This window comes from Dreissena polymorpha, chromosome 12, assembly GCF_020536995.1.
Source record: "Dreissena polymorpha isolate Duluth1 chromosome 12, UMN_Dpol_1.0, whole genome shotgun sequence".
Lineage (NCBI taxonomy): Eukaryota > Metazoa > Mollusca > Bivalvia > Myida > Dreissenidae > Dreissena > Dreissena polymorpha.
Window position 1 is genome coordinate 38,787,794 of NC_068366.1, and position 27,256 is coordinate 38,815,049.

At 37.7% G+C, this 27,256-nt stretch overlaps 2 protein-coding genes across 2 annotated transcripts; one reads left to right on the forward strand and one right to left on the reverse strand.

The window, feature by feature from the left end:
• Positions 1-5,088: 5,088 nt before the first annotated feature.
• LOC127852899 (elongation factor 2-like) lies at positions 5,089-12,845 on the reverse strand. The gene is made up of 12 exons (XM_052386933.1): positions 12,678-12,845; positions 12,082-12,290; positions 11,397-11,626; positions 10,742-10,950; positions 9,971-10,204; positions 9,011-9,263; positions 8,490-8,691; positions 7,920-8,178; positions 7,207-7,311; positions 6,819-6,962; positions 6,100-6,309; positions 5,089-5,759 (listed from the first exon to the last, which is right to left on the reverse strand). Exons 1-12 carry the CDS (start codon positions 12,678-12,680, stop codon positions 5,250-5,252), a joined length of 2,568 nt encoding a protein of 855 aa, XP_052242893.1. The 5' UTR covers positions 12,681-12,845; the 3' UTR covers positions 5,089-5,249.
• A 105-nt stretch (positions 12,846-12,950) lies between these two features.
• Positions 12,951-27,120, forward strand: LOC127852909 (uncharacterized). Its single transcript, XM_052386953.1, has 5 exons — positions 12,951-13,061; positions 14,327-14,408; positions 17,958-18,194; positions 18,615-18,799; positions 24,826-27,120. Exons 1-5 carry the CDS (start codon positions 13,059-13,061, stop codon positions 24,955-24,957), a joined length of 639 nt encoding a protein of 212 aa, XP_052242913.1. The 5' UTR covers positions 12,951-13,058; the 3' UTR covers positions 24,958-27,120.
• The last annotated feature ends 136 nt before the right edge of the window (positions 27,121-27,256 follow it).

The following is a 27,256-nucleotide window of genomic DNA, read 5'->3' on the forward strand; positions in this document are numbered from 1 at the left end:
CAGTTTAAGAGGCTCTCTTTAAACGAAAAACATTATACAATCAGAAATGCCGTCCTTGATTAGCTTGTGCGCATTGCACAGGCTAATCAGTGTGCACAGGCTAATCTTATTTGACATGCATTAAGCCCCTTTTTTCCTGAAAGCAGCCAATATGTACAGATTTCAATGATAAACACTAGCTGGCCAATGTCCTCTTACAAGCTGTTAAACACTATTAGTCATATACACACACTGCAGTGTACCAGTGGTAAACTATAAACAGGCAGATGCGGTGGTTTTTGTTCCTAGCAGACGCTCCTAGAATTTGTCGTCTGCATAATTTTACTGCAACAGGCAGTGGTTGTCTTTTCATAGCGTAGTTAGGGAGCTAAGCGCATACTGATTTGCAAAACTTGCTCTGAAACATTAGTGTGAGTTAACGCTCACACTAAAAAAGCTTCAACAGCAAACAGGTGGTTTATACTCATAACTTTAGTGTGCATTAATGCAATCCTGATGAAACTTTGGAAATAGCCAACTTTCATGAAACATTGCTTGGTATTGTATTTGGGGCATGTACGTTCAAGGTCCATATTCGCTTAAAATACAAAAACTGTCCGCTCCATAACTGCACATCTCTTTCCGCTGTGAAGCTTTTGTTTTGGTGTAGGCAATGTTCTGAACTTCTGTATGTTGGTAGCTTACATGAAGACATAGTTTGCGATTGCATTTGGGATCAGTTGCATGAAGGTAAATATCACTGTTTCAACTACTAGCACTTCGCCGACAGCAACTGGATGTGTTCCGAAAAAGAGTGTATAGTGTTGTTTGACATATTTAACGCACATTTTATTTAAGCTAAATACATGCGTCTGACGAGAAACGTTTTTTTTCTTTAAGTAATAGGGTCATACAAACGAAAACACATCCGCAAAATTGTCAATAAACGTCTCATTTTGCCGAGATCGTATGCCATCAACAATACGAACTTTTCCTGTGATGTTACTGTATTGAACAACGGGTAATTTTAAAATAACTCGCAACAAATCATCACCGTATGGAAATAATGTAATTCTTGCATACTTCGTTACACAGCTCTTCGGCCAAGTTCACATTTTTATGTCTAAAGACCATAATAATACTGACACATTAGTAATAAAGCTGTCCGAATTAGAGGCTCTCCGTGGATGATTTTATTTGAGCCGATTTGACCCAGTTCTTCGACCAAGTTCACTTTCTAATGTCAGAAGATCATGATATTAACGACACATTAATAATATAGCCTGTCCGAATCAGATGCTCTCTAGAGATGATTTTTTTAGCCGATTTATGGGAAAACTTGGCGAAATGCATGTGCGTAAAGTGTTTTTCCAGATTAGCCTTTGCAGTCCGCACAGGCTCATCAGGGACGGCACTTTCCGCTTCTATGGAATTTAACCCATTTATGCCTAGCGTCTAGGAAAAAGGCCTTTGCAAACAGCGTAGAACCAGATTAGACGCCGCATGATGCGGCGTCTCATCTGGGTCTGCGCTGTTTGATTAAAGGAATTTCTGTAAAAAATGTTCTAAATATAGAAATAAATATACTAGACATCCCTAATTTTGGAAATAAATTGATCCAATTTAAAAGGATGGGAGAGTCCACTAGGCATAAATGGGTTAAAGTGTGGTTCCTGATCAGCAGGTGCTCGTTTTTCCCTGAGCGCGTCTAATATCTTCTTGTTTCTATATAGCTCTGCTTTATTGTTGGCATCAAAGAGTGCGTTATATGGTTCCTCTCTCAAAATTCAATGCTATTCTTACGAGATCAAGTTGGTCAATGGTAATAAGATGGGAATTAAATAGCAATTGACTGGACTACATAGACTTTTAAGTGTGTGTGGATTGTGATATAACGCCTATGAAAACGTTTTTAAACGGTCGTTTGTTTATAGTCATTGTCGTCCAGAATGTTATTGTATATTTATTTAGAAACAAAATGAGTTGTGTTTGTTATGGATGTGATTTTAAAATTATTTAAGATGTAACATGCGTTCTGACCAATAGACTTTACTATAAAGAAGTCTTTTATTTAAGGGCCTCCCTCAATGTAGGGGAGGTCAATCCGAATGACTATTGAAAGTTGTTTCACCAATTACTTCCCTTACTTAACATCAGTTCTGCTGCGGGGCATGAGAGACCACAAATATCTTTAAAAAGATATACGGCGTTTATTGCAAACATCAGAGTTTTAAATAGACCATTTTATATAATTGCATTCAGTTTAATTAGGAACTAAATAATTCTCAAAGGGTATCGCATGTTTACCTTTCATCCGTCGTAAATTAATTATTTAATTTACTTTAAAAGTTATTGCATTCTTTGATTATGAACTGCAATGTATTACGGTACATGTCGCGAATTTTTCACATATATATTCGAGTATATAATTTATGTATGCCGTCCCTGCGTTTATTTACTAAATATAGAAAACATTCGTCGCGCACCGGATAAATGGATATGAACAATACCCAATGTGTACGTAGACATTTTAACGTGTTTCCTGTTATCATAGTTTTGTATTCATTTCTTTCTCAAGACGTGATGCAAATCAATGCATTGTAAACAGTAGTTCAATAATGATAAATTATGTATACATCTTTTAAGCAATACTGTATTTTCGTCATAAGGCGTTTATCGATAATCCATTCATTCTTACCATCGTTTTTATACTGATTCCGGAATTCTGCGAGTTAGAATTTGATGCGTAATTATAACTGGACCAAAATATGTGTCTATTTGTCGTGTGAACAGGCACAGAATAGTCCGGATGTCCCTACACTTATTCGTATCAAAACGGACACAGTGATGTGGCCAATGTTCTTTTTCGTATCTCTCAAATCAGCCAATTAAATATCCGGATTTATTTATTCGGGTCTAATGGTGGGAAATTTCTGTAATATTGCATTTGTATATAGGATGTTGATGAAGGTCATTTACGGTGAAAAGCTGGTTTCGGCAGCTACGCCGAAAAAAGGCAATTTATTAAATTATTTTGATGCAATTGTTTCTGTCAAACATAATTATTATTTATCATATTTAATGTTAATTTTCAGCGACTTAGCTTTTACCATTGCATTCTTGTTTTGGTTTTGCTCATTTTTTCAGTAATTGAAAACTCTCCCAAAGATATGCAACACTCACACACTAGGTAAAGTGATTATGATTTGCCGACCTGTCCATTTACTTCTTCGTTCATGGTTTCAGAAGTTCATGTTCAAGTACTAAATTAGTCTATATTTATTGCAACCCATGCATGTACGCTTTGCGGTAAAACAACTGCGTTTTAAGAGATAAATTCGCCGGTATAAATCAATATATGTTGTGACAGTTGTGACAATACTTTTGACTTTGCTTAAAAAAATAGTATTCGATGTCGGTTTGCTTATCTAATTATGGCCCTATTCCACTACGAAAACAAACCCACGATTCGCTGCGATTTATCACATTTATTGAATCGGGAAGACTTTTGACAGTCTACGATTCAGTTACGACACTGGTACGATTGAGTTTCGACGAATCGTGGGGTTCGGTTGAAGTCTTGCGAATAGGATCGCGACTTCACTACGTGTAAAAATCTACTGCGACTGTACTACGAACGATTCAGATCGGTAACGACTAATTAAGCTAGGACCTCACCGAATGCACCCATAAATTAGGCGCCAATATCTATTGATATTGATCTAAATCGCGAGAATCTTAGCGGGCTCGCAACTCACTCGGGGTGAACTCGTGACAGTCTTGAAAAAGTCGTAGCTGATTCGTAGACAGATTACGTGATCACCGATTTCCCGATTGAGTCACGAATTACCTACGATTCCATTACGACACCCAAGGACGCACTACGACGCTGTTACGAGTCAACTGCGATTAAATTCAGTCTTGGAGGTCCTGACTAAATTTTAAACACGTTTAAAATCTGGCCACGCTTTTTCGGAAGTTCACGAGTTGCAGGAATCACTTACGACCGGCCCACGACTAACTACGAATGAGTGAGACCTTCGCCGATTAAGCTACGAATGTCCCGACCTCAAAATATTGGAAATCGGGACAAATCGTGGGGAATCGGGTCGTAGTGGAATACCCCTATAACCTGTTATACTGATCATTAACTGTATCATTATTTTGGGCGGTATTTATATTCAGTGCACATAGTTATTTCGTGATTAAAATAAAATTCTTAAAGATAAGTCGGGCTTAAGCAAACTAACCATGTTTTGTCGAACATGCTTTAAAATACGCGAAAATGTCGTATATGTAGTACTCGTAATTTTTTACGATATAATTGTTCTGTCTGGGACACAGCATTTACAAATATCAACATCCCAATCTAAGGTCTGTTTGCTTGAAGACGTGCAAATAGAAGCAGCGTTACTAGTTTTTGAAGAACAATTTAGGGAACCCAAAACGCCAGAGGGTGATCGCTGGACAGATATGCAGAAATTTTATATTAAAACCCAAGGTCGACAAACGATCTGGTTTATATTCATATATTACTGCCTTCAGTAAGATCAAAATGGAAATCAGCTTCATAGGAAGAAAAGTAAAAGCAATGTACGAGAACATTAGACAGAAATGTCTGCACTCTTCCTATGTACTCCTGTTCTAGAATAATGGTAGCAAATGTGTCTCTGATAATAACAATGAAAGTTCCATCGGCGGCTAGCGTAGCTCAATACAATCCTGCGCATCCGGGCAGTCAGATCACGAGCTTCCCTGAGACCATGAAACTTTGCATGATTTTTTTAGCGGACAGCATAACTCCTTACCTGACAGTGCGGATTCACAGGCTGGTCTGGATCTGCGCTGTCCATAAATATGCTATATGACCCATTTTCGCACGATGGGGTTAAAATTATCCGCTAAATATTTATGGGGGTGACTCAGATCAAGCTGAAGACTTTTCGTTGCCTTTGAGGTCTCTATAGAGGTATATCTACTCAGAGTATTTGTTCATATCGCTCATTTACTGTATCAAATCTAGATTAAATTGAGAGCGAACGTGTTACTGATTTGTGTAACTGTAAATGCTTTCAGGGTTAAAAGACTGACACAGGAAAGGCAAAAAAATAATTATTTTAAATGACAAACATTTATTGAAATCACTTAAATCATTGACACAGTTGCATTTTGTAAATTTAAGTCAGTCCTTTCGTTTGTATTGCACGTTTTTTTTGTTTGTGTGGCTTAACATTTAAACGTTTAACATGGAAGTTAGTTCTTTGTTATTGCTAGAGCTTGTCAAGATAGTTTTCCAATGCCGGTACTTTCTCTACAAGACCCTTCCTCTTTCTGATCTCGGTGACAACTGCGCATGCCCGTGATGTCAAATCCGCCGTGTCGCCCGCGAGTACCTGCCAATGGTCAAAGTGGAATTGTGGGAAGGCCTGGCCGCCAGTATCCCCGCGCAATTCTCCGTTAAAACCGAAAGACTCATTGACAGGCATGTAGGCCTTTACTGTGGTCATCGGAGTGCCCTCTTGCGGATTCTGCTCGATTATCTCCCCTCGTTTCCTTGACAGCAGGTTGATGGCGGCCCCTACCGCTTGTTTTGGGCACATGACCTCGACGAGGTACACGGGCTCGAGCACTCGTGGCTGCGCCGTCAACATGGCGGCCAGCATCGCCCGGCGAGTCATGGGGATCACCTGTCCACCGCCGCGGTGGCTGGCGTCCCGGTGAACGAGCGCGTCCACGATGTTGAAGCGGACACCGCGCACTGTGTTTTCTGTGAGCGCGCCCTGGAAAAATATCGCGATGTTGTATATTTTTGAAGTTAATAGAGAGATATTACTTGCGAATAAATGGATATATAAAAGTATGTGACCCATGGTTGGCCAGGGGGCATTCAATATACGATTCAGTTAAACATTTTGATAGCTTAACCAACTTATAAACGTGAATAAAATGCAAAATGACGTAGACTGATAATTTCATGTATTCATGTATTGGTTTCGTGTAGAAATCAAGTGACCATTTTGTTACATTAAAACTCATGTGCGCATACTTTAAGGGTACCCTACCAGGTACATAATGTAGTCTACACAATCATAAAATCATGGCACACAGCGTTCTTCCTACCTCTCCAGTGACCCACTGAAATCCCGCCACAACGGCGTCCCGGATATCTTGAATGTAGCTGACTCCCTTAGTCATGTCGACCAGGATGTTAGGACCGGATCCGTTCGGTCCGAAACACCAGATCTTCTTGGTGTCCGCCAGTTCGAATCCGTACTCGTCAACTAGAATGCGGCTTCGCTCCTTTACGTCCATGGTACTCTTTATGAGGCCCTGTGGAATGTGAAAACACTCGCATACTGAGAGGAATAACTACCGGTTTATTCCGTACCAATGAGATTGAATGCAACAGAAAGGTAAGACGTACATTACTGAAAATATAACTGTTTAAATAAGGATTAAAATGATAAACGTATCGATGTCTGATTGATTAAACAGCACATTTTCATTAACAAAAAACTTTGAAACTAAAACAAATCTGTGTAATCATGTATTAATATCTTGCAATCAAGATGCCGTCATCAGCATATACTAATGTACAAATAACGCTGAAAGTATCCTATGCTTTTTATGAGACGAAATGCTATGCATAAATTTCTGACTATGTTTCTTTAGTAATCTTAGATCTTAGACCCTGATCTCGTGCACGAATGTTCATTACGTCCATTTCCATCTCCGGAAATCTCCGTAAGATCGATTTAATGAAGTCGTCTGTGCATGCAGACGTGGTTGAAACCAATAATCGGGAATGTACTTCCGGTGTGACGTCACACACCACTGACCTTTTCAATGGCGTCTGCCAGACCGGCGGGTAGAGGCTCAGCGGTCATGTGGAGACGACACAGTTTGTTGCTCGACTTCGCCAGGCAGACGCGGTCCGACTTGTCCACCACAGTTTCCTGGTAAGTCACGACGGGCTCTGATTTCTATAAGACGATAAGAATCAACACATGAATGAATGAATAATTTACCGGTATGCAATGAATAATGAATGAAATTGCGAAAGAACGACGATAATTTATTTTAGAAATGTTATTAGAGAATCAGTTTTAACAAAATACAATGTACGTAACAATTCTACCACTTCCAAACAAAAACACGAAATCGTCCATAGATAACGCATATTGCAGCATTCGACAATGTTTGAGCTTTGACCTTTGACCTACTGACCTTAAGCGGGACCCCGGCGTGGTCCTCCTCCAGGTCTTGCAGACACACCTCTAGGTGGAGCTCGCCCGCCCCCATCACCAGGTGCTGCCCGTTCTCCGTCTTACACTGCAAGTGCACAGAACAAACAGTTGACAAATGCTTAGGCTGCGCTCTGGGAATACGGGGCTTAATGCATGTACCTTAAGTGCTAATAAGCACAGGCTAAACTGGGGAGACACTTTACACACATGCATTCAGCCCAGTTTTCACAGAAAGAGGCTCATACAGTATAAAAGATACTTAGTTGAAACAGGGAATACGAAAGGAAGGGTATATTGGTTTTCTCACAACAGATGTTATAAAGATCTCCAAATCTCATCTGTATGTTCCTACTTAGAGGGCTAACGACAGTTTTATTCAGATGTACATAACCCATTATATTTAAATAAATATTCTGATAGATTTATTTTGAATTTTATTTGAATATATTTTAGAAAACACACACCCAAATTGGGGGGAGGGGAAATCCTAGCTGGCTCGTTTGAAATCCTTTCAAAATCACATGTCAATCAAAATTATCCAAAATTATGCATAAAATAATGCAGCATTGGTTGTTCCTACAGGTTATATGGATTTGGACTTTCCAATGCTTTGACGATTCGAATAACAAATATTATGAAGTAACAATTGTATGTATACGACTTAATAATACTAGTGCACCAATAAACCAATACCTGCACCATGGGGTCGGCCTTGCTCAAGCGCTTTAGTCCTTCTACCAGCTTCGGCAGGTGCGCCGGGTTGATTACGTCAACAGCCACGCGCACGACGGGACTCACCGAGAACTTGAGGACCTTCATGTTATGCGCATGCTCGTACGTTGTTATGGTTCCGGTTTTCAGGAGGTACTTGTCGATGCCACCAAGGCCGACGATGTTCCCGCACGGCATGTCGCCAGCAGAGTAGGTGGTAGCGCCAACCAAGATTTTTGTTCTGATGAAATAGATGTAGAAAAAAGTTATTAATTTATTTATTACATGCAAAAGTACATGTAGTATATCTTAATGATATAACGGTTAAGGGATATCGTGCTGAGTTAAAGTTAGATTTTATATAAAGTAGTAGTAGAACATTTATTCGGAATCAGTTGTTAAATTTACTATTCTTTATTACTATGAAGTGGACATTTGTCTTTATTTCTTTCCTTTATTTCGCTGCAAGAAATACAAGTTTAGCGCTAAAACTTATATTCAACCAAAACTAATTTACAAAAAGTCTTATGATACCAAATAATTATTATGTACCCTTGAATAGGCTTGATGAACAAGTCCGTCTTGATGGCGCTGTCCGGTTTGTAATCAGGTCCCATAATCCTGACCTTGGTCCCAGAGGACGCGGTCCCGGAAAATACGCGCCCGACGGCGAGGAAGCGACCCTTGTCGGCTGCCGGCACCATCTTGGATACGTACACCATGAGGGGCCCGGTGGGATCGCACTTGCGCATGGCTGAAAGTGGTACGGAAGTGTAATACTACCATCATCAGAATCCAACTTCTGTAAATACGTCATGCTTTCTGGTCAATTATATAAATTATGTAGTTATAATGGTAAATATACCGTGCGTTATGACATTAATTAAGCCAACCTGCATTCGAGTACTTTCAAAAGCAGGGATAGTGTAAAACAAATTCGTCCCTTGAACCAAGAAAGTATGTATCAGACATCATTGCGCATGCGCTGATAAAGTTTGGATTTCGAGGCAAAACATTAACAGACATTATAAATTTGTGTTCAATAATTTTTTTTTTTTTTTTTAATGTTTTACCTATAGCTACAGGGTCATCCATGGGGCCCTCATAAAGCAGCTCCGTCCGGTACATCTGGGCCACATCCGGTGACGGCAGGTGCTCGATGATCACGTCCAGCATCCCCTCTGCGGCGGGGAGCCACTTCTTCATGACGCAGCGCATCAGGCTCTTTCCGGTAAGCGCGCGTTCCTCTGACGTCAGCGTCACGTTAACGTTTGACGCTAACTTGAGCACCGTCTCTGTATCCGTGTCTTTGCAGGCACGCAGCATCTACAGGCAATAAATGATGTTTTTAAGATCAGTAGGGTGACACTGCAGAAAGTGTGTGATTCAGACACAGCAATACTAGGGGAATTATGTACATGTGCTTAATTATAGAGGAATAAGCCTTCTTTGCTAACGATGGATGTTCACTGTAGCCAACTAATAAAAATGTTTTTCGACGGTTTAATCACATATATCACATATTTAATGTAATAAAATTCATTTATTCACGATCATATGAACATTAAGGTCTCTCAACTGTGCATGTTTGTGCGAGATCCATATAGTTAAAGAGGAGTTGAAAAGAACACACAGTTTTGGGACTACATTTGTATTTCTTTTGTTGAAGCAAAAAAGGGGCAATAATACTTCAACAAAGTCGTCACAGCAAAAGTTCCTTTATTTTCCTATCATTGGGGTCATTCATCTGTGAAAGGGAGTGGAAAACACAATCTTCACACTGCGAAACACGTAGCAGCAACAAGGACCATATTTTTGCAAAAACGTGTCGCTGCCGTCTTTTCTTAAAGATCAACTACACATAATAGCCATTAGATGTTGAGCGGGATCTGTCCAGTAGTTAAACCTGTGTTGAAACACAAGCTTCGGGACTTACGGACAGAAGGACGGACACGTACAATGCCATATGCCTTCCATTTCGCGGAGGCCATAAAAAATACCACGTGATGAAATTAATTAAAACAACACAATACCTTAACCAAGGGCTCGATGACGAACTTGTTAAACCCTCGTTCGTATCCCTCCGCGGGCGTGTCCCTCCATTTCCCCTCGGTGGGGCTGTAGAAGTGGTTCCCCCACAGACGTCGCTGAAGCTTCTCGGCCTTCACCTTGAACCTGGCGGCGTACATCCGGGCAAACTGGCCCAGGTTAAAGCCCCAGCCGTGCAGTCCGGATCCGAACGCCACATTACCCTTTGTTGGATCGAGCTGAAAGACAAATTGTTCCAGTTACTTAGTACATTTTTGATTTGATACAAAATAGTATACCATATAATTATTATAAGACAGAGAAATTTATGTAATCCTTTTTGATGAATTATTGAAAATTATCGGGGGGAAAAATATATTTATCCCTAGACTGAAAGGGACTATTTTGTAAATTTCAAATAAATGTCAAAAAATTATGATCGGCGTTTTACATGTTTTATTATAAAGAATCGGCCCAATTCCGTGGAAAAACTTATCAATTTGCTGTTGCCTCACTGAGAAAAAAAATTCACGGTATTACCTTGATAGAAAACGAATGCCCTCCATATATTGCATTGGAATATATTTGTACGAGTCTTAACGTAGGCATATACTTTTGGCATAGGCATAGGCATATCTAAGCATGCTGACAAGAGTATGATTATAATTGCTACTCGCTCAAACAGATGCGGTATTGATTGAACGCAAGTGGCTCGCTTTTCGTATCTCTAGCGTTTTGCAACAGGTATTAAGACACAATAGTAATAATATGCTCACCATTATGTCCCCCATAACTCCGTCCTCGCCTCCGTACGTGGACAGAATGACGTTGACGTTTTCGATGGTTCGCGCCAGCGACTGATACATCTCTTCCGGCGCCAGCTGTGTCTCGAACACAGCTCGGTCCATTTTGTTCACCATTAGAACCGGTTTGATCCGCTCTGCAAGCGCCTGGCGTAGGACCGTCTCCGTCTGAACGCAGACGCCTAAGGAGCAGAATAGAAACGGTATTACTTAGCGGTAAATAACGTTAATACATTGTTGTAAGTTTGGCCTGAAGAAGGCAGCGCAGTGAGAACTTTTGGTAAAAACAGGCATTGGTGAAAAACATCTAAGAAACGATTTTAACAGTGAATAACACAGCGGAAAGAAAACTCATGACATCTATACAATTTCAAAACTTTAAAGAGTTTAATTATATGTGTTTATGATTAGTAAGATTATACATTGTATAAAAATAATAATAAAAGTACAGTAAACATTAGGCAATTAAACACAATTAAGCGCTAGTTTAGCGACTTCATTTCAAATGAGTTTTCTCATTATGGGGCTTGCCGAATTAGCACTAAAAGTCTCAGAACAAGCCACATATTATTATTGGTAGTAGTAGAAGTATTAATATAATTGTAATGATTTGCGAGGTGGAACGTACCTTCCACACAGTCCACCACCACCATAGCGCCATCCGCTATGCGCAGCGCCGCCGTCACCTCGGAGGAGAAATCCACGTGCCCAGGAGAGTCGATCAGGTTGACGACGTACGCCACGCCCGCTCCGCTACCCGCAGGCCTCGTAACGCCCTCTCCGACCCCCTCGGGATTCTCCTCCCCCGGGTTGAGGCTGCTTGTAGGCGCTGCACGCTCAAACAACATTGAGACGGCACTGAAATAGAGGTTTGCTACGTTTCATAAGAGGTGTCGTATGTGTCTTGGATATACACGCACAAAAAATATATTTCAAACGATGAAATGTGCCAAGTTATTGTATGCGTTTCGTTATGTGAAAATGATATGAAGTCTTACAATATTATACCGTTCGCAACCTTGTACGAAATATATTTCGCCCAGTATCAGTACATGTGTTTGAACAGTATTTCACTCTTACTCAATGCGGAATGTGTTAAAAGTAATTTGAACTTGTTCATACGGCATCATACGATGCACATTTATTGGTGAATTGAAAATAATATGCATCACTATTAGAAGGACCCGGATAAAAAATATTGAGATATTTTTTAACATAGACAATATCAATAGCAGCGAGGTTAGTCCCATAATAAAAGGAAGCACTAAATCCACTGCACGCCTATTTCTATCACACACCACTCTGCAACTTACGTGGACTTGATGGTGATCCCCTTTTCCTGCTCATCCTTGCGCGTGTCAGTGGCCCGCTTGACACCCGCCTGCTCCAGCGAGATGACCCCCGCACGCGCAAGCAGCGCGTCCGTCAAAGTCGTCTTGCCGTGATCCACGTGTGCAATCACCGCCATGTTGCGGATGTTCCGGCTCTGGCCCATGGCCGCTCGCAATTTCTCTTCATTCACCTAGTTGTGAAGTAATTCCACTCGTTAGTGACGTTAATGGGTATATTCAACAGAATTCGAATGAAAAATATTGCATACATCGGGAAGCGCGAAATCTATAAAAGTGATCGTTACTATGTTATCAAGTATAGATCTATATAATAGTTTAATATATTACTTTACGAATATTGTTATACAAAAAAATGATGACCGTTAAAAATAGTTTGCACTGTTAATGATAATAATACACAAATCATATAAACTTACACTGCCCATGCATAGTAACGCTTTTAATCCGATACTAAAATGATTCATAAATTGATAGACTTGTTATTTATTATAACTGTAATTATATATTAAAATTCGCTGAACATTACAATTTTCCCATACATTTAAAAACAAACGCACCATATTTATCTCTCAGAATTTCTCCTCCGAAGTAAGTCTTGGCCTGCTACTACAACCACAAGGGTTCGAACCCTATACTCTTTAAATGCGTGTGTAAAGCACGCTGTTTCACATTGCTGTGTATATTTGCAACCGAAAAACGGCTTTAAATACCCGGGCATATGTATTGCGAAATACCATCAATCGATATTTATTATTAGATCAAAGTGAAATGTATTTCAACGGATTGTGCAATACGATCTTACAATGTACAATTAGTTGCCTCCCTTTATCGCCAGCTCTTTAAAAGAAGCTGCGAATATGTATTGACTGTAAACAAACAAATGTCAATTTGGTTACATATTGTAATACCCAAGTCTGTATGCATATTTGGTTCATAATATGGTAGGTCTCAATCTTCGTCTATTCATTAAAATGTTTGATCACTCTCCAGAAATTATCTCAGTACAAATAGTGCTATTTTTACAAGATAATACAAGCGCTCAGTAAGATTAGGGTCATAGGGGCGTTGGTGCTGACAGAGACGTAGATATGTTATCTACGTCTCTGGTGCTGACTAATGACAAATGTTTTTTAACTCTCGATGCAATGCACGGGTTTTCCTGCATTATTTTATACAAAAAGAGGAGATGAATAATACATGTTTTTACATTTTATTTCATTATTTAAGGTCAAATATATCCTTAAATTGAAGAAATACACATGTTTTATGCTAGTCCAAATAATTAGACGTAAGCTACCCCGCTTATCGACCTCATATTTATAGGAGTAGTTTTATGCCAACTTATCGTTTAGATGTCAAATTTTTTAAATCTCGAGGAAGTTTTGGAACATGCGTTTTAATGAACTCCTGATTAAGTAATAAATTATAAAACCGTCAGCGTGTTTTTATGTTGTTGTAAAAATAACTTATTTCATTTAGTATACTAAAGCAAACCTTTTATTATTCTAGCCATGTAGGCCTATATGTTGAAGCACAGGAGTTTGAAATTCTATCCATAAAGCTTACTAATGGCTAAATACTAAAAAATAGACCCCTATATAGTATATATTGAGGTCTATTTTTATTATTTAGCCATTAGATTAGCTTTATGGATAGAATTTTATACTCCTGGGGTTTTAGTACAAAGTAAATAAAAATGTTCACCTTTTTTTTACTTTAACATCTAATATTATAATTATAAATTATATATTGGACAAACATTTTATGGTTATTGTTTTTACAACTTATTGTTTTTCATCTGTTAGTTCAAAACATTGTTTCAATTAAACTGTGGCCATTTAACTGTGTTTCAGGTAAAATTAAAGAAGTAATCCGACAATTATCCAAAGCTACGTGTAGACTCGCCATGTACTAGTACTTCTTTATTGATAATTTAGCGAACCACGTCTATTGTAGCCAATCTAATTGCTGTCGTGGACATACTTGATAAAATCCATTACCATAGAGAAATCATCGTAAAGTAAACATGATTTATGAACGTATTTTCCCTGCAATATTTCGGAAGCAGTCCCTGCTCCTACGCTTATGTAGCTCGGCTTTTGCATTTTTCACCGAACTGAACCCACCTAACACTGCTCTTAAGACTATCAGACAGAGATCTACATTTTGTATTGATTCCATAATAATGAAATAATATCACGTTTAGGGGAATGAGCAGTCCGCAGCCCCTCTACCGGGTCAGGCCATGCCTGGAGAAGTTATACAGAACCTGAGAAAGGGAACCCCTTGTGAGTATGCCTATATATATATAGTGTAGCTTGATCTTTTATCTCTTTTTAGAGTTGACTTTGAAATGAAGGTAATACGTTCAGGGATTGCAGTTGTGTATTTATAAAAATAAAACTTAGACAATGATGATGACAAAGACGAAGATGGCGATGATGATGATGACGATGATGATGATCGTTGTGATGACGAAGATGAAGACGTCGATGATAATGACGGCTATAAAAGATTGTTTTGTTGTGTTAATTTAAGTTATAACGATAATAATAAAGCATACGATTAGGATGATTAACCCTTTGCATGCTGGGAAATTTGTCGTCTGCTAAAATGTCGTCTGCTTAATTTCTAAAATTAGCATTTTCTTCGATTTTTTTTCAAATAATATTATCAGAATAGCAAACAGTTTGGATCCTGATGAGACGCCACGTTCTGTGGCGTCTCATCTGGATCCAAACTGTTTGCAAAGGCCTTCAAAAATTCGGTTCCCGCACTGAAAGGGTTAAGATGATACCACCATAATACATTATGAGGAAGAGAAAAGTGAGGATAATTGACACGTTACTTACTGCGTGACGATGGCAGGTCAGCTGCTGGAGCGTGCGCGTCGCGACCGAGGCGAGGGTCGCCCGCAGAAGATTTTCTCACCTGTACATATTTCCTTATAGAGGGGAACTTCTGCGGGTGGCTCTGCTAATCCAGCAGAGTCCGTCACCCTCGAGCCGGACGTCTTCCACACTGCTGGGATTGCTGTCTTCTCCAAGATGCAGCGGACTTGTCACCCGCTGTTTATCGTCGAGAGTTCGCCGGCCCGGACCTGTCTGAAGAGGGCCGGAGACGGCGGGACAGCAAGACCACCAGTGTGGGGGACATACGGGACGGACCTGGGTCCTGCGCTTCTGCGCCAGGGGGGAACCCAAGAACATCGAGGGGGTGGCTTTAAAGAGGGACCCCGGGGCGGCGGTACCTAGTGCGCTCAACGCGCTGGGGAAACCGTCTCGGGGATGAAGACGACAGCTGATGACAACAAGTGGGCCATAAAGGCGGAGCTGTGTGCTGCAGCGGTGCTGCGTTCAGACATGAATTTGTCTTTTGAGATTGTCTAACTACCAGTGCACATTAAGGTCTCATTGGCCACCGTGCACTGGTCTATTTGGATCTAAATTATTTCTTTGGCGAATACCCGGAAAACCGGGGTAAATTTGACCTACTTTGGCTCTAAATTAATCTTTCTCCCCTGAAAGGTCACAGGGGCAGGTCGGGCTACTATAACCTCGTGAAGAGGCCAGTAGGACCTGTAAATAAACTCTGAAATACACACACGCGTGACGATGGCGTCGGTGTCGACGACGATGATGATCATGGTACTATAATGATTATAATAATAAATTATAATTATTATTATTGTTATTATTATTAGCGCAGACAAGGCTTGAGCTACGCTGGCCGAAACGCCATAAGACCCATTTTAGCATGCCGCGGCTCCGAAAGTTTTGAACGTGTCAAAGAAAACTGCGTGTTAATCAAATATTTAAATACCATATATTTCAATGGTGAGCAAATAAATTCATAATTAGCCATGTGATATACCGTAGTATAATTGCTATTAACGAACATTTGAGTGTGGTTTGAATATTCGTGCACTTAATAACACACATTTCATACGGTGAACATGCGACTTTCAAGTGACAAAACAACAATTAACACATTTGGTTTTAATTTAATTATTTTAAAAAACGTATTTTTGTCTAACTTTATTTCAAAGTCAGTATAAACGTAAAATATCTTTTTTAAATACATTTCTTGTTTAAACTAAGCTTCATCTTTGTAATCATATTAAATGGAGTTTGTGTGAATCGTGTATACAATTATTGGCGTCGCACTCAGAATATCTTGCATAGTGGTGATTTTTTGTGTAAATATGTGTAAATAAGTACTGCATTTGTGCCTATTACATTTACTACGACATTTATTGCCAATGATGCGAAGCTAATTCGTTTAATTAATAACGGAGCACAAGGACTGAGCAATAATAAAAGATCACAGGGACTGGGCAAATACGCGAACCGGTTAAACTTTCTGGTTTTGTATAAAAACAAAACTTCTTTGTTCCACTATCCTAGCAACCACCAAGTTACAGGCGCTATAGATCGCGAAGCGCGACACGTATTATTAATTGTAATAATGAGTCTTGATAAAGGAAGCAGCCGCTTATAAATGAGGAGCACCATCACAGCACCACAGTCTCATTACTATCAAGTCCTCCTACAGGTTTTTTTAAGGACCACATATAGAAGGCCGCAGGCCTGACCCGTATCTTGCCAGTGCTATGGACCATTTGGTATGGACCTTTAACCCCGCTAACTATTCAGCGTTTAAACTTCCGGGTTTACATTTAAACCGACTATTAATAGCTTATTAATATCTTAGTTTTCAAGCGGTTCCGTAGTGTAGTGGTTACACGCTGGCTTCACATGTGAGAGGCCCAAGGTTCGAGCCCCAGTAGAATCAAATTATTTTATTTATGTTTTATGTTAACTTTTTGTTTTAATGTAGACATTTTAGTTTAAATAAATATGCTGTTTTATTGTTACCATCTTTTGTTTTTATTATGCCCATGAAATAGATGTGTGAGAGGGTGGGGGGGGGAGGGTCGTAAACACATTAAAACTTTTACAGTGTTTTCATATCAATGAGTAATCAACCCCTATCGTAAATGAGCAACGTTAGAATAAGTTCAGAATCATCTCCCCTTGATGTTGAGAAAAATATGAAATTACGCTTACAAGATAATGCAGTTTTTTTTAAACCTATACAGTTCTGTTCCATTAATGAAAACTGCGCACGAATGCCAGTAAAAAAAGGAAACCAATGTAAATAAAATTAACTATCAAATATTTGGGGGTTACAACACAAAATCATAGATAATGATTATTTAGGGGTTATAACACAACATCATAGATAATGGTTATTTGGTGTTATAACACAAATCATAGATAATAAAAATATTTTTTTTAAATAATCGGCCAATATATTAATACTTACAGTAGAAAAAAATTCGTTCCATGTAACTTCATTGAGTGCCTTTTACACTGAAATTCCCGACGCATCAATACTTATCTTGTGGGAGATTGTAACACTGTGTAATTTTCCTCGTTGATGTTTTTGAAATATCTCACCACTGTAGATAATTAAAAGTAAATTACATTGGTGTTTGCATGTTTCGTGGCCGTTGGATTGGCCTACGTTGAAAAGCCAAACTTCATCGTCTGTGAATATAATATTTAATACATTCAAAGAGCGAACAACTGCAGTAATTTGAACACTTTGATTATTATTATGGTGATGTTGGTAAAAATCACGACAATGTGCTGATAATTTATTTTGATGAAAATGAACACGACGACGACGATGGCAACCAGTAGAATTACAATTGTTTCGTTAAGAAACATAAAGAAAATGTAGTCCATTTATAAATAATCCTTTGAAAAATCATGTCGAAGCAAAATATATCAGGAAATAGTGATTCATTGCCTGTGTCTGTTCCCATTCAGTCACGTTCGTGGAGGCGGACCAGATACTCAGGCGCTACAGTACCCTGGACGCCACGGGAACGGAAGGGATCGCTGTGGAGGACTGTTGTTTCATGCAGGAGTTCACCGCCTGCCCCTTCGCCGGTCACGTGATTCGTCACCACAGGGATCCCGAGACCAAGCGGATCCTTCCGCGCAATTTCATGAAGATTTGCGCGATGCTGTGTCGCCGAACGCCCGCTTTGACGAAAAAGCAGCGTATGTGCATTTTTCGTAATTTTTATATTTTGCTGTAATACATTATTTGTTTTGTGTTCTTTTACTAGGATATAAGACTATCCGATTCTGTATACACTTGGTATTGCAATAGCGCAGAAAAGAAATACGTACATGTTATTTTACAACCAAACATTTTGTTGGCATGAGAAGGCTATTGTTGGTTGCAAATTGTCCATGTTGTAATTGCTTTGAATAAGAAATATCTCAAAGTGCTGAATTTTGATTGCGACTGCTTCTGTTATAACATATATATACGAAGTTACGAATGTTATAGTCAAAAAAATATTGAGTGGCATCATTTTTAATTGCATAACCTTTCTTGTCACGGCGTTTTTGAAAACACAAACATCCTACGAGTACCGTATATGCAGTCACCACGCACTGCACTCTTCGTTATAGTGCTGTTCGACATGTTTGACGTGGACAAACAGAAGATCCTCACGCACGACGCCATGTTCAAGATCTACAAGCTGCTGTTCTCCAGCGCCATCTCAGACGACCACATTCTCGCGCTCGTGTTCAGCGCGTTACGTCACCCCAACCTCTCGCACGACGACGAGGTCACGCGAGATGAATTCGCGGAGGTGGGTGTCTTGTTAAAATCCCGGTCAACTTATAAAGTTAAATGCATTTTAAAGGGGCAGCTGTTGTCATTAACGTACATGACGTTTATTGCACTTGACTTGATCGTTAATATAAGGAATGTTTTTGCTAACGTTCGAAATTACTTGATAAGCATTGGATATATATTTTGCTGTACCTTTTCTGTTTAAATTACAGTTGATTGTCAGCTTTAATTTAATTCCACTCTCCTCACTTGGTTGGACCGATTTTGGGGGACTTTATCCAGTTGTTGAATTTTATTGGACTCCTAATTAAAAGTCGTCTGTTGAAGTATCACCGGCCATTTTCAAGTATGAGTGTTATTATTATCCTATAAATGAACTCGGTATCGAGAGAGCGGTCAATATAAGTATACTTTTGTGTTCTTTTGGTACTAACTTAGTGAACTACAAGTATATCCGTGAAGTCCTTAAGTATCACGGGCTACCGCATCTTCTAAAATAAAAAGAATGCGATTTTCGTGAGTGTTCTTGAGCCGATCCGATGTCCAGTGATTAAACACCAGTGCAAGAACTTGTGGTCGATGGTTCTATCCCCCGCTCAAAACTAACTCACATACTCTTCTTTTGCAATGAGATGTTAAACCGAGATGCAGTGTAATACGATCAAGGGTCGTCTTTAAAACGGGTCGTCTCCTGTATCTCCCACTATCCCCGGTAACCTAGACTGTCAACAGCCCTGCATTATCATTTTTATAGAGATAACTCTCTCCTACTTCTTGTACTGTACTTATACTATACAGAGTTACGTTTTCTTATCTGCTTAAAATGCATAATTCAGCCAGAAGAGAAAAAGGAGCTTTGATATTGTATTGCAATACATCTCAAGAAGTAATTGTGAAATTAGAAAAGAAAAGAAAATTATCAGTCTGTTGACAGACTACCGGTTACCTAACTAACAAGTGTTCAGGGGGCGATGTCTATATGAAATTCTCGATGCACTTCACAACCTTAACAAATTACATTCAGTCCAGCTTGTTCATGTACGTGCCTCAATAGTCTAGAGGCGTGATCGCAGATTTGAAATAGTTTTTAAAGTATCTAAATGCATTTACTGCTGCTGTTGCTACTGCAGCTAATACCACTGCCACCACCACTATTACTACTATTACTACTATTACTACTACTACTACTACTACTACTACTACTACTACTACTACTACTACTACTACTACTACTACTACTACTACTATTACTACTACTACAAATCTACTACTACTACTACTACTACTACTACTACTACTACTACTACTACTACTACTACTACTACTACTACTACTTATACTACTACTACTACTACTACTACTACTACTACTACTACTACTACTACTACTACTACTACTACTACTACTACTACTACTACTACTACTACTACTACTACTACTACTACTACTACTACTACTACTACTACTACTACTACTACTACTACTACTACTACTACTACTACTACTACTACTACTACTTCTACTACTACTACTACTTCTACTACTTACTACTACTACTACTACTACTACTACTACTACTACTACTACTACTACTAGTTTTATTACTACACGTAATGATAAAAGTATAGAGATATACGATGCAGATTTTGATATATTAGTCAAAATGCTTGTACTACTTTACGCCGATGATACAGTTATATTTGCAACTTCGGAAGAAAACCTTGTGTCTGTTTTGAACACTTTTTACTCGTATTGCTGCCAATGGAAATTAGATATCGATTATGATAAAACTAAAGTTATTGTTTTTGGTGATAAAATGAAACGAAAAAGGGATATAAAAATACACGAATATTCATTAGAGATAGTTGATTATTTTAAATATTTAGGTGTGATGTTTTCTAAAAACAGACAATTTTCCTTAGCAAAAAAGCATGTAGTAGAACAGGCAAGAAAAGCAATGTTTAGTCTATATAAAAAAAGTAAGAAACCTCGATTTATCTATTGAATGTCAATTGAAACTATTCGACAATACTATTGTTCCAATTTTAACATACGGGTGCGAAGTATGGGGTTACGGAGACTTATCAATTATTGAAAAGGTTCACACAGATTTTCTTAAACATATTCTTGGTATTAAAAAAGGTACACCAGATGTCATGATTTATGGGGACCTTGGTCGTTATCCGCTATCAATTGTTATTAAAAAGCGAATGGTCGGGTTTTGGTATGACCTTGTTACAAATGATCAAAATAAGCTCAGCACCATAATGTATAAGCTAATATTTTCTCATGCAAGTCTAAACGATGTTAAGTTCAAATGGATCGATAACATGAAATGTATCTTTGATCAGTGTGGAATGAGCTACGTCTGGAATAATCAATATTTTACTGGCACCAAGCATTTATTATTGGCAAAATTAAATAAAGTTCTCTGTGATCAATAAATACAGCAATGGTCATCCGAAATAAATTCAATGCCTAAATCTCTCAACTATCGAATTTTTAAAGATACGTTTGGACTAGAGAATTATTTTGAGTCTGTACCTGATTATTATTTACCTTATTTTATAAAGTTCCGAATGTGTAACCACCATCTGCCAATTGAAAAGGGCCGGTGGCAAAATATTGAACGTAACCTAAGAAAGTGTCAACTGTGTAATTTAAATGACATTGGCGATGAATTCCATTACATTTTGAACTGTCCTTTCTTTGCAAACCAACGACAGCAACTACTCCCATACATTAGACATAATACCAAAAATGCAATACTTTTTAAAAGAATCATGAATGAAACAGATAGATCAAAATTTTGTAATTTAGTAAAATTTATAAAGACTATTTTAGATTATTTTAAAAATACACCTGGCTGATAGTGTTTATAAATAATTTTGCTGCTAGCTTTATGTAATTCTAATAACATGTATGTATGTACATATATATACATTGTTGATAATATACCGAATGTCGTTGTACCCTTATTTTCTTGCTGCATCTGTATTTGTATTTATATACAAATATTATCTGGATTTGATCTAGTACTATGCTATTTGTTTATATTATCATAGTAACTGTGTTGTACAATGTATATGTTACCTTACCCATACAGCTTGACCTATACTTGAATTATTTTGTAACTCACCTTTATACCTCTTGTTCACATTGTAACAAATGTGCTGAGCGTATTAATAAACAAACAAACAAACAAAAATACTACTACTACTACTACTACTACTACTACTACTACCACTACTACTACTACTACTACTTCTGCTACTACTACTACTACTACTACTACTACTACTTCTACTACTACTACTACTACTACTACTACTACTACTACTACTACTACTTCTACTACTTCTACTACTACTACTACTGTTACTACTTCTATCATCACCACGACCACCACCACCTTTACCACGACCACTACCACTACCACCACCACCACCACTACTACTACTACTACTACTACTACTACTACTACTACTACTACTACTACTACTACTACTACTACTACTACTACTACTACTTCTACTACTACTACTTTATAATAATAATAATTATATAATAATAATAATAATTATTATTATTATAAAGAATAATAATGATGCTTTATCATTTTTCCCGATTTCGAGTGATGATTTTTAACACACGACAGGATTTTTTATTAACAATTTTCTTAATCATGCCTGTTATTTTCTTGCTTGAACATAATGCATACATGATGTTTTGAATCTATACGTTTTTGAAATTGTCATTTTTCGAAACTGATATCATTGAACTTTAATTATCAAATTTTCAAATGCTTGTTAAGTATTGAAACTCGTAATTCAATAATGACACACATTTTTGGTTTGGAGGTTGAGTTCATATTTCAAATGAATACAGTACAGATGACATATACAACGTTTATGTTTTGGCATCATTTTTAGAAGGTTCTGCGCTGCGTATAGCGTGATTAAAAGGCAGGTAAACGTATGCAGTGTTTTCGTTGATAAGTTGTTTAATACCGTGAGAGTATTTTAATTTGTAAAACTTTTTTCTATGTGTCTCGATTCCTGTCCGGACAGTAAAACTTCATATTTATAGTAACGGTAATGGTAATAAAACGTTTTAATGCATTAAGGTCATTGCGTGTTAAAAGTTTAGCGCTATACATTAATTAATATTCACTAACTAGTATAATTGAAACATCATTCCATAGTATCTTATAAGTTCTACGTTATAAGCGTGGAATGCATGTTATTAATATATGGATCTTCAGTATCTCACACGACCGTGCTTTTCTAGGTACACTATTGACCAAGTAAAGGGCCTTTCAGTTGTTTTAAAAAATTTGATAAAATAAAATGGACCCTCGCGTCCTTAAATAGAGAAAGTTTTTCTGGAGTCCTTTGACATGCGGACTGTACTACGGGAACCCGTATTCATCGAACAATTTTAAGATTCAAGTCATTAAATAAAGACTGTTCTTAAAATTGCAATGTGCGTAAGCTACTTCAACGTTTTTCCAGTATGGCAGTTAACGCCTAAAATTACGTTATTCTGCATTTATAGATGTGTTAACTCCTTAATCCCCTATTTTAGCATGTATATATATTGAAGTGCTATAGGCATTTTTCACTGTTGAATTAAGCTGAAAAGAATTAACAGGTCAAAAGAGTTAGTTAAAATGTGGTTACTAACCGTTTTTCTGCAACTCATCTTGCTACCAGTTGTTTATAAAAATAAATTTTATATTTGATATTTTACGTGACTGGTAAGTCCTGTAAGCCGAAATGATCTGTTAAACAAAATTGTGTCTTTGTGTCGTATGGACGAATCTGCACTGAAACTAAATTTAGTATCACATCGTACATGCATGATCAGTTGTCAAACGAAAGTACGGTTGACATTCAAATGCATTATTTTTCTCTTTTCGTGATATTGTTTTAGTATGTTGATGCTGCATTAACAAATATAAGTGTATATGAAGTGATAACACCAAAAATAAACAACGGTTGCGATAGATACCTATAAACTGTTAGATGCCCATAATATCACTTTAAAACTCTAACGTATGTTTTCACTGTGCTTTTTATAGACTTAAATCTTAGAATGACGAGCACAGGTGGTTAGCGTGTGGCTATGATATTAATTAGTGAAAACATCATTTTGAATGATAAATAATCATATTATAACGAAAAATTAACTTTTCTGAAAAAAAAATCACTATCAAATATATATACATATTTGATAGTGAATTTTTTTCCAGAAAAGTTAATTTTTCGTTATAATATGATTATTTATCATTCAAAATGATGTTTTCACTAATTAATATCATAGCCACACGCTAACCACCTGTGATTACGAGGTGAATTTATGGCCCAGAATAGCTTGGTGAATTTATGGCCCAGATTGGCCCGGTGAATACTGGTCCAGAATGGCTCGGTGAATACTGGTCCAGAATAGCTCGGTGATTACTGGTCCAGAATGGCTTGGTGAAGGTCACAATATACCAAAAGATTTCCTTAACAAATTCAATGTAAAACCGACAACTTCAACGAAAAATAAAGTCAAACTTGCGCGTAGACACCCTCATACCCATACCTTTTCTTAAAGAGCATGCCAAGCCGAATGGATTTACACTATAAAAAAGATAGGTCATCCAGTATGTAAGAAAGAACTCGGCGCGAATCAACGGTCACTGTTTTAAGGCCACCTTTTTACCGGCTGATCTCCAGTTTCCCGCCATCTGTCAAAATCTCATGTAGTCTCCAACCTATAAGCAAAACACTGAATTTGTAGTATACAACAATGTTTTCCCTACCACATGCACACAGAAATATTCAAAAATAAAGTCATGGCAACTGCCCATACAGAGAATTGTGTCTTCAAATAAATGACGTTCCATTCTTTAGAGGGTATAGCATTGAACACAAAAATGATTTAGTATATTGTAATCTGAATACTGGTTCAGAATGGCTTGATGAATACTTGTCCAGAATGTCTCGGTGAATACTAATGGCTTGGTGAATACTGGTCCAGAATGTTATTTTGCAGATGATTCCAGACAACGAGATACAAGAGCGGCTGTCAATAGATTTCGCCTTTGATCCGAGCCTGAGTTTCGTCGGACAAGAAGAGGAGGAAGAGGAGGAAGAAGAAGGTGAAGACCAACCTGACAACACTTAGGTCACGTGATCACGCGAACATGTTCACTGTGCACCTTTCGACAAAACGCTTGTCGACTGAATCTTGCCAAAATACCACTTTGCGCTTGTCATCTGAACTGCCTCGTTCAATTTGTAACCAAATTTGAATTTATTTCGTGTGTTCAGATCTAAGCATTTGTCAAGTATTCTTAATAAGTAGTATAGATTTTCAGCATTGTCAAACATAACATGTTTTCGGACGTTATGTTTTCGCGGTTTATTTCTTTTGCTAACCAAACAACGTTCAAAATCGTCACTAGAAACATTGACGTTTTTATGCCCACGTATGCAGTGGTGGAACCAGCAGTACAGGTAGTTCCAATGTAAGGCTGTTTGGGTTATAGTAGTCATAGTATGTAAAATGATTTATAGAATTTCGGCGATGTGAGTTCACTTTCTGAGAACAGTGCATAAATATTGGCAGATAAGTTTGTACCGGTATTTTTTTTAAATGTTAACATGTATAACGACAGGGTTGTTTACATATGTTTTACATGTTAAAAGAGTGTGCTCAATAACATTGAATCTCTGTTTATCTGTATTAGGTAGTATTTAAAAGTTAATTGTTATTGTAGTATGTACTTATATAATTCACACCGTGCAATCGACTAACGCATCGTCTGCGGTTCATCCATCGGCTGCAGAAGCGTATACATAAACCGGAAGCGTATACATAAATCGGAAGCGTATACATAAACCGGTAGGGGACAATAACGGAAACTGCTGAGACATATCGCATTTAATCCGTTATTAATGATGTAATTTAATATATGTCCAACTGAAAGCATCAAAAAGTTACAAATATACACTAAAGAAAGAGACCATTTCGGAAGTGCGTAGGAATCATATTCATCACCATACCTGTTATATAACTATTTATTCCATTTGTATGCATCTACCTCAAACTGTCTATTATATGTAATTGTTTGTAAATGAATGTGTATATACAATAAAATATGTTTAAACTAAACTATTTATTCGTCTTCCAAAGTAAAAACATAAACAATTCAAATCCTGACTTACCGCTGTTCTGTATAATACGAATAAATGTCTACCCGGAAAAAAGGGAAGTAACCTACAGAGACAATCAGCGCGTTATTGCTCAATTTTGCATATAATAGCAAATGTTTTTTAATAACAGTGAGTTTTTCCAGTATACCAGTTCCAATGGGTAGGAAATATAAGTATGTTCTTCACCGGCAACAAGGTGAGAATACCAGTTGTTATAACGATTAAGGATTACACACAATTAACTTTACCCAATCTGTTTACGTCTTTGGCATAGCGAGAGTCAAGTGTACTCTACATGATGTGGAGACAAATTGCGTGTAAATGACTTGTTTCAATACTGTCAAAGTATGAATTATTTAAAACGATATCCACTCACCCATCCCATTTTATTAAAAAAATAAAAATCTTAAAACCTGTTTTTGTGATCAGATTCTATCGAATATGGTCAATGAGAAACGTCAAAATCCCATCCAATTTTCATTGCCGCTGCCGATGGCTTGAGCATAATTTTATTTTCGCAGCCGATGTCATGAACATCTAATAAGTAGCCGCGGCCGTTGTCTTGAGCCGTTTTTCTAACCCCACTCGAATTCAAACGTTGATAAAAATGTTGTGTGTTCATGTGGAATGCTGTTCTTTGGAATAACCGAAGAGAAATGATTAAATATTTCAATAAAATGGTGTTCATATGTATCTTTGGTCTAAATCCTGTGTTATTAGAGTTTGACAGAGAGAGTGGTGAATTTTGTTTGATTTTTGACCACATTTTAACGGATTTCTTTAAAAGTAAGCAGCTAGGAAGGTAAGGATTACGTTCACAAAGACATTCTTACATAGGCTCTCAAACAACACGCGCAAATATCATCATTTCAATACGTAAAATATAAAGAATAGGGAAATACTTACACTCCGCTTTTACCGGACATGTATACGCTTCCGCAGCCGATGGATGAACCGCAGACGATGCGTTAGTCGATTGCACGGTGTGTAATTGCTATACATGATCTTCATGTCAGTCATATAATCAGGCTTAGATTTAAATAGATACAAAACATACATTGTACATACAAAAATGCATTTTTATTGATGTTGTATATGTTTGATAAATTGGATGAAATACAATAATATTTTTTATGGTTCGTTATTGTTTAATATAGGTCTTATGCCTCTTCATTTATTGGCATTAAAATTATTTTTTTACAGATTCATACCTGCATGTTCTTCGAAGATAACATACATTGTAAGGTAACTCGCCCTTGAGCCGAATT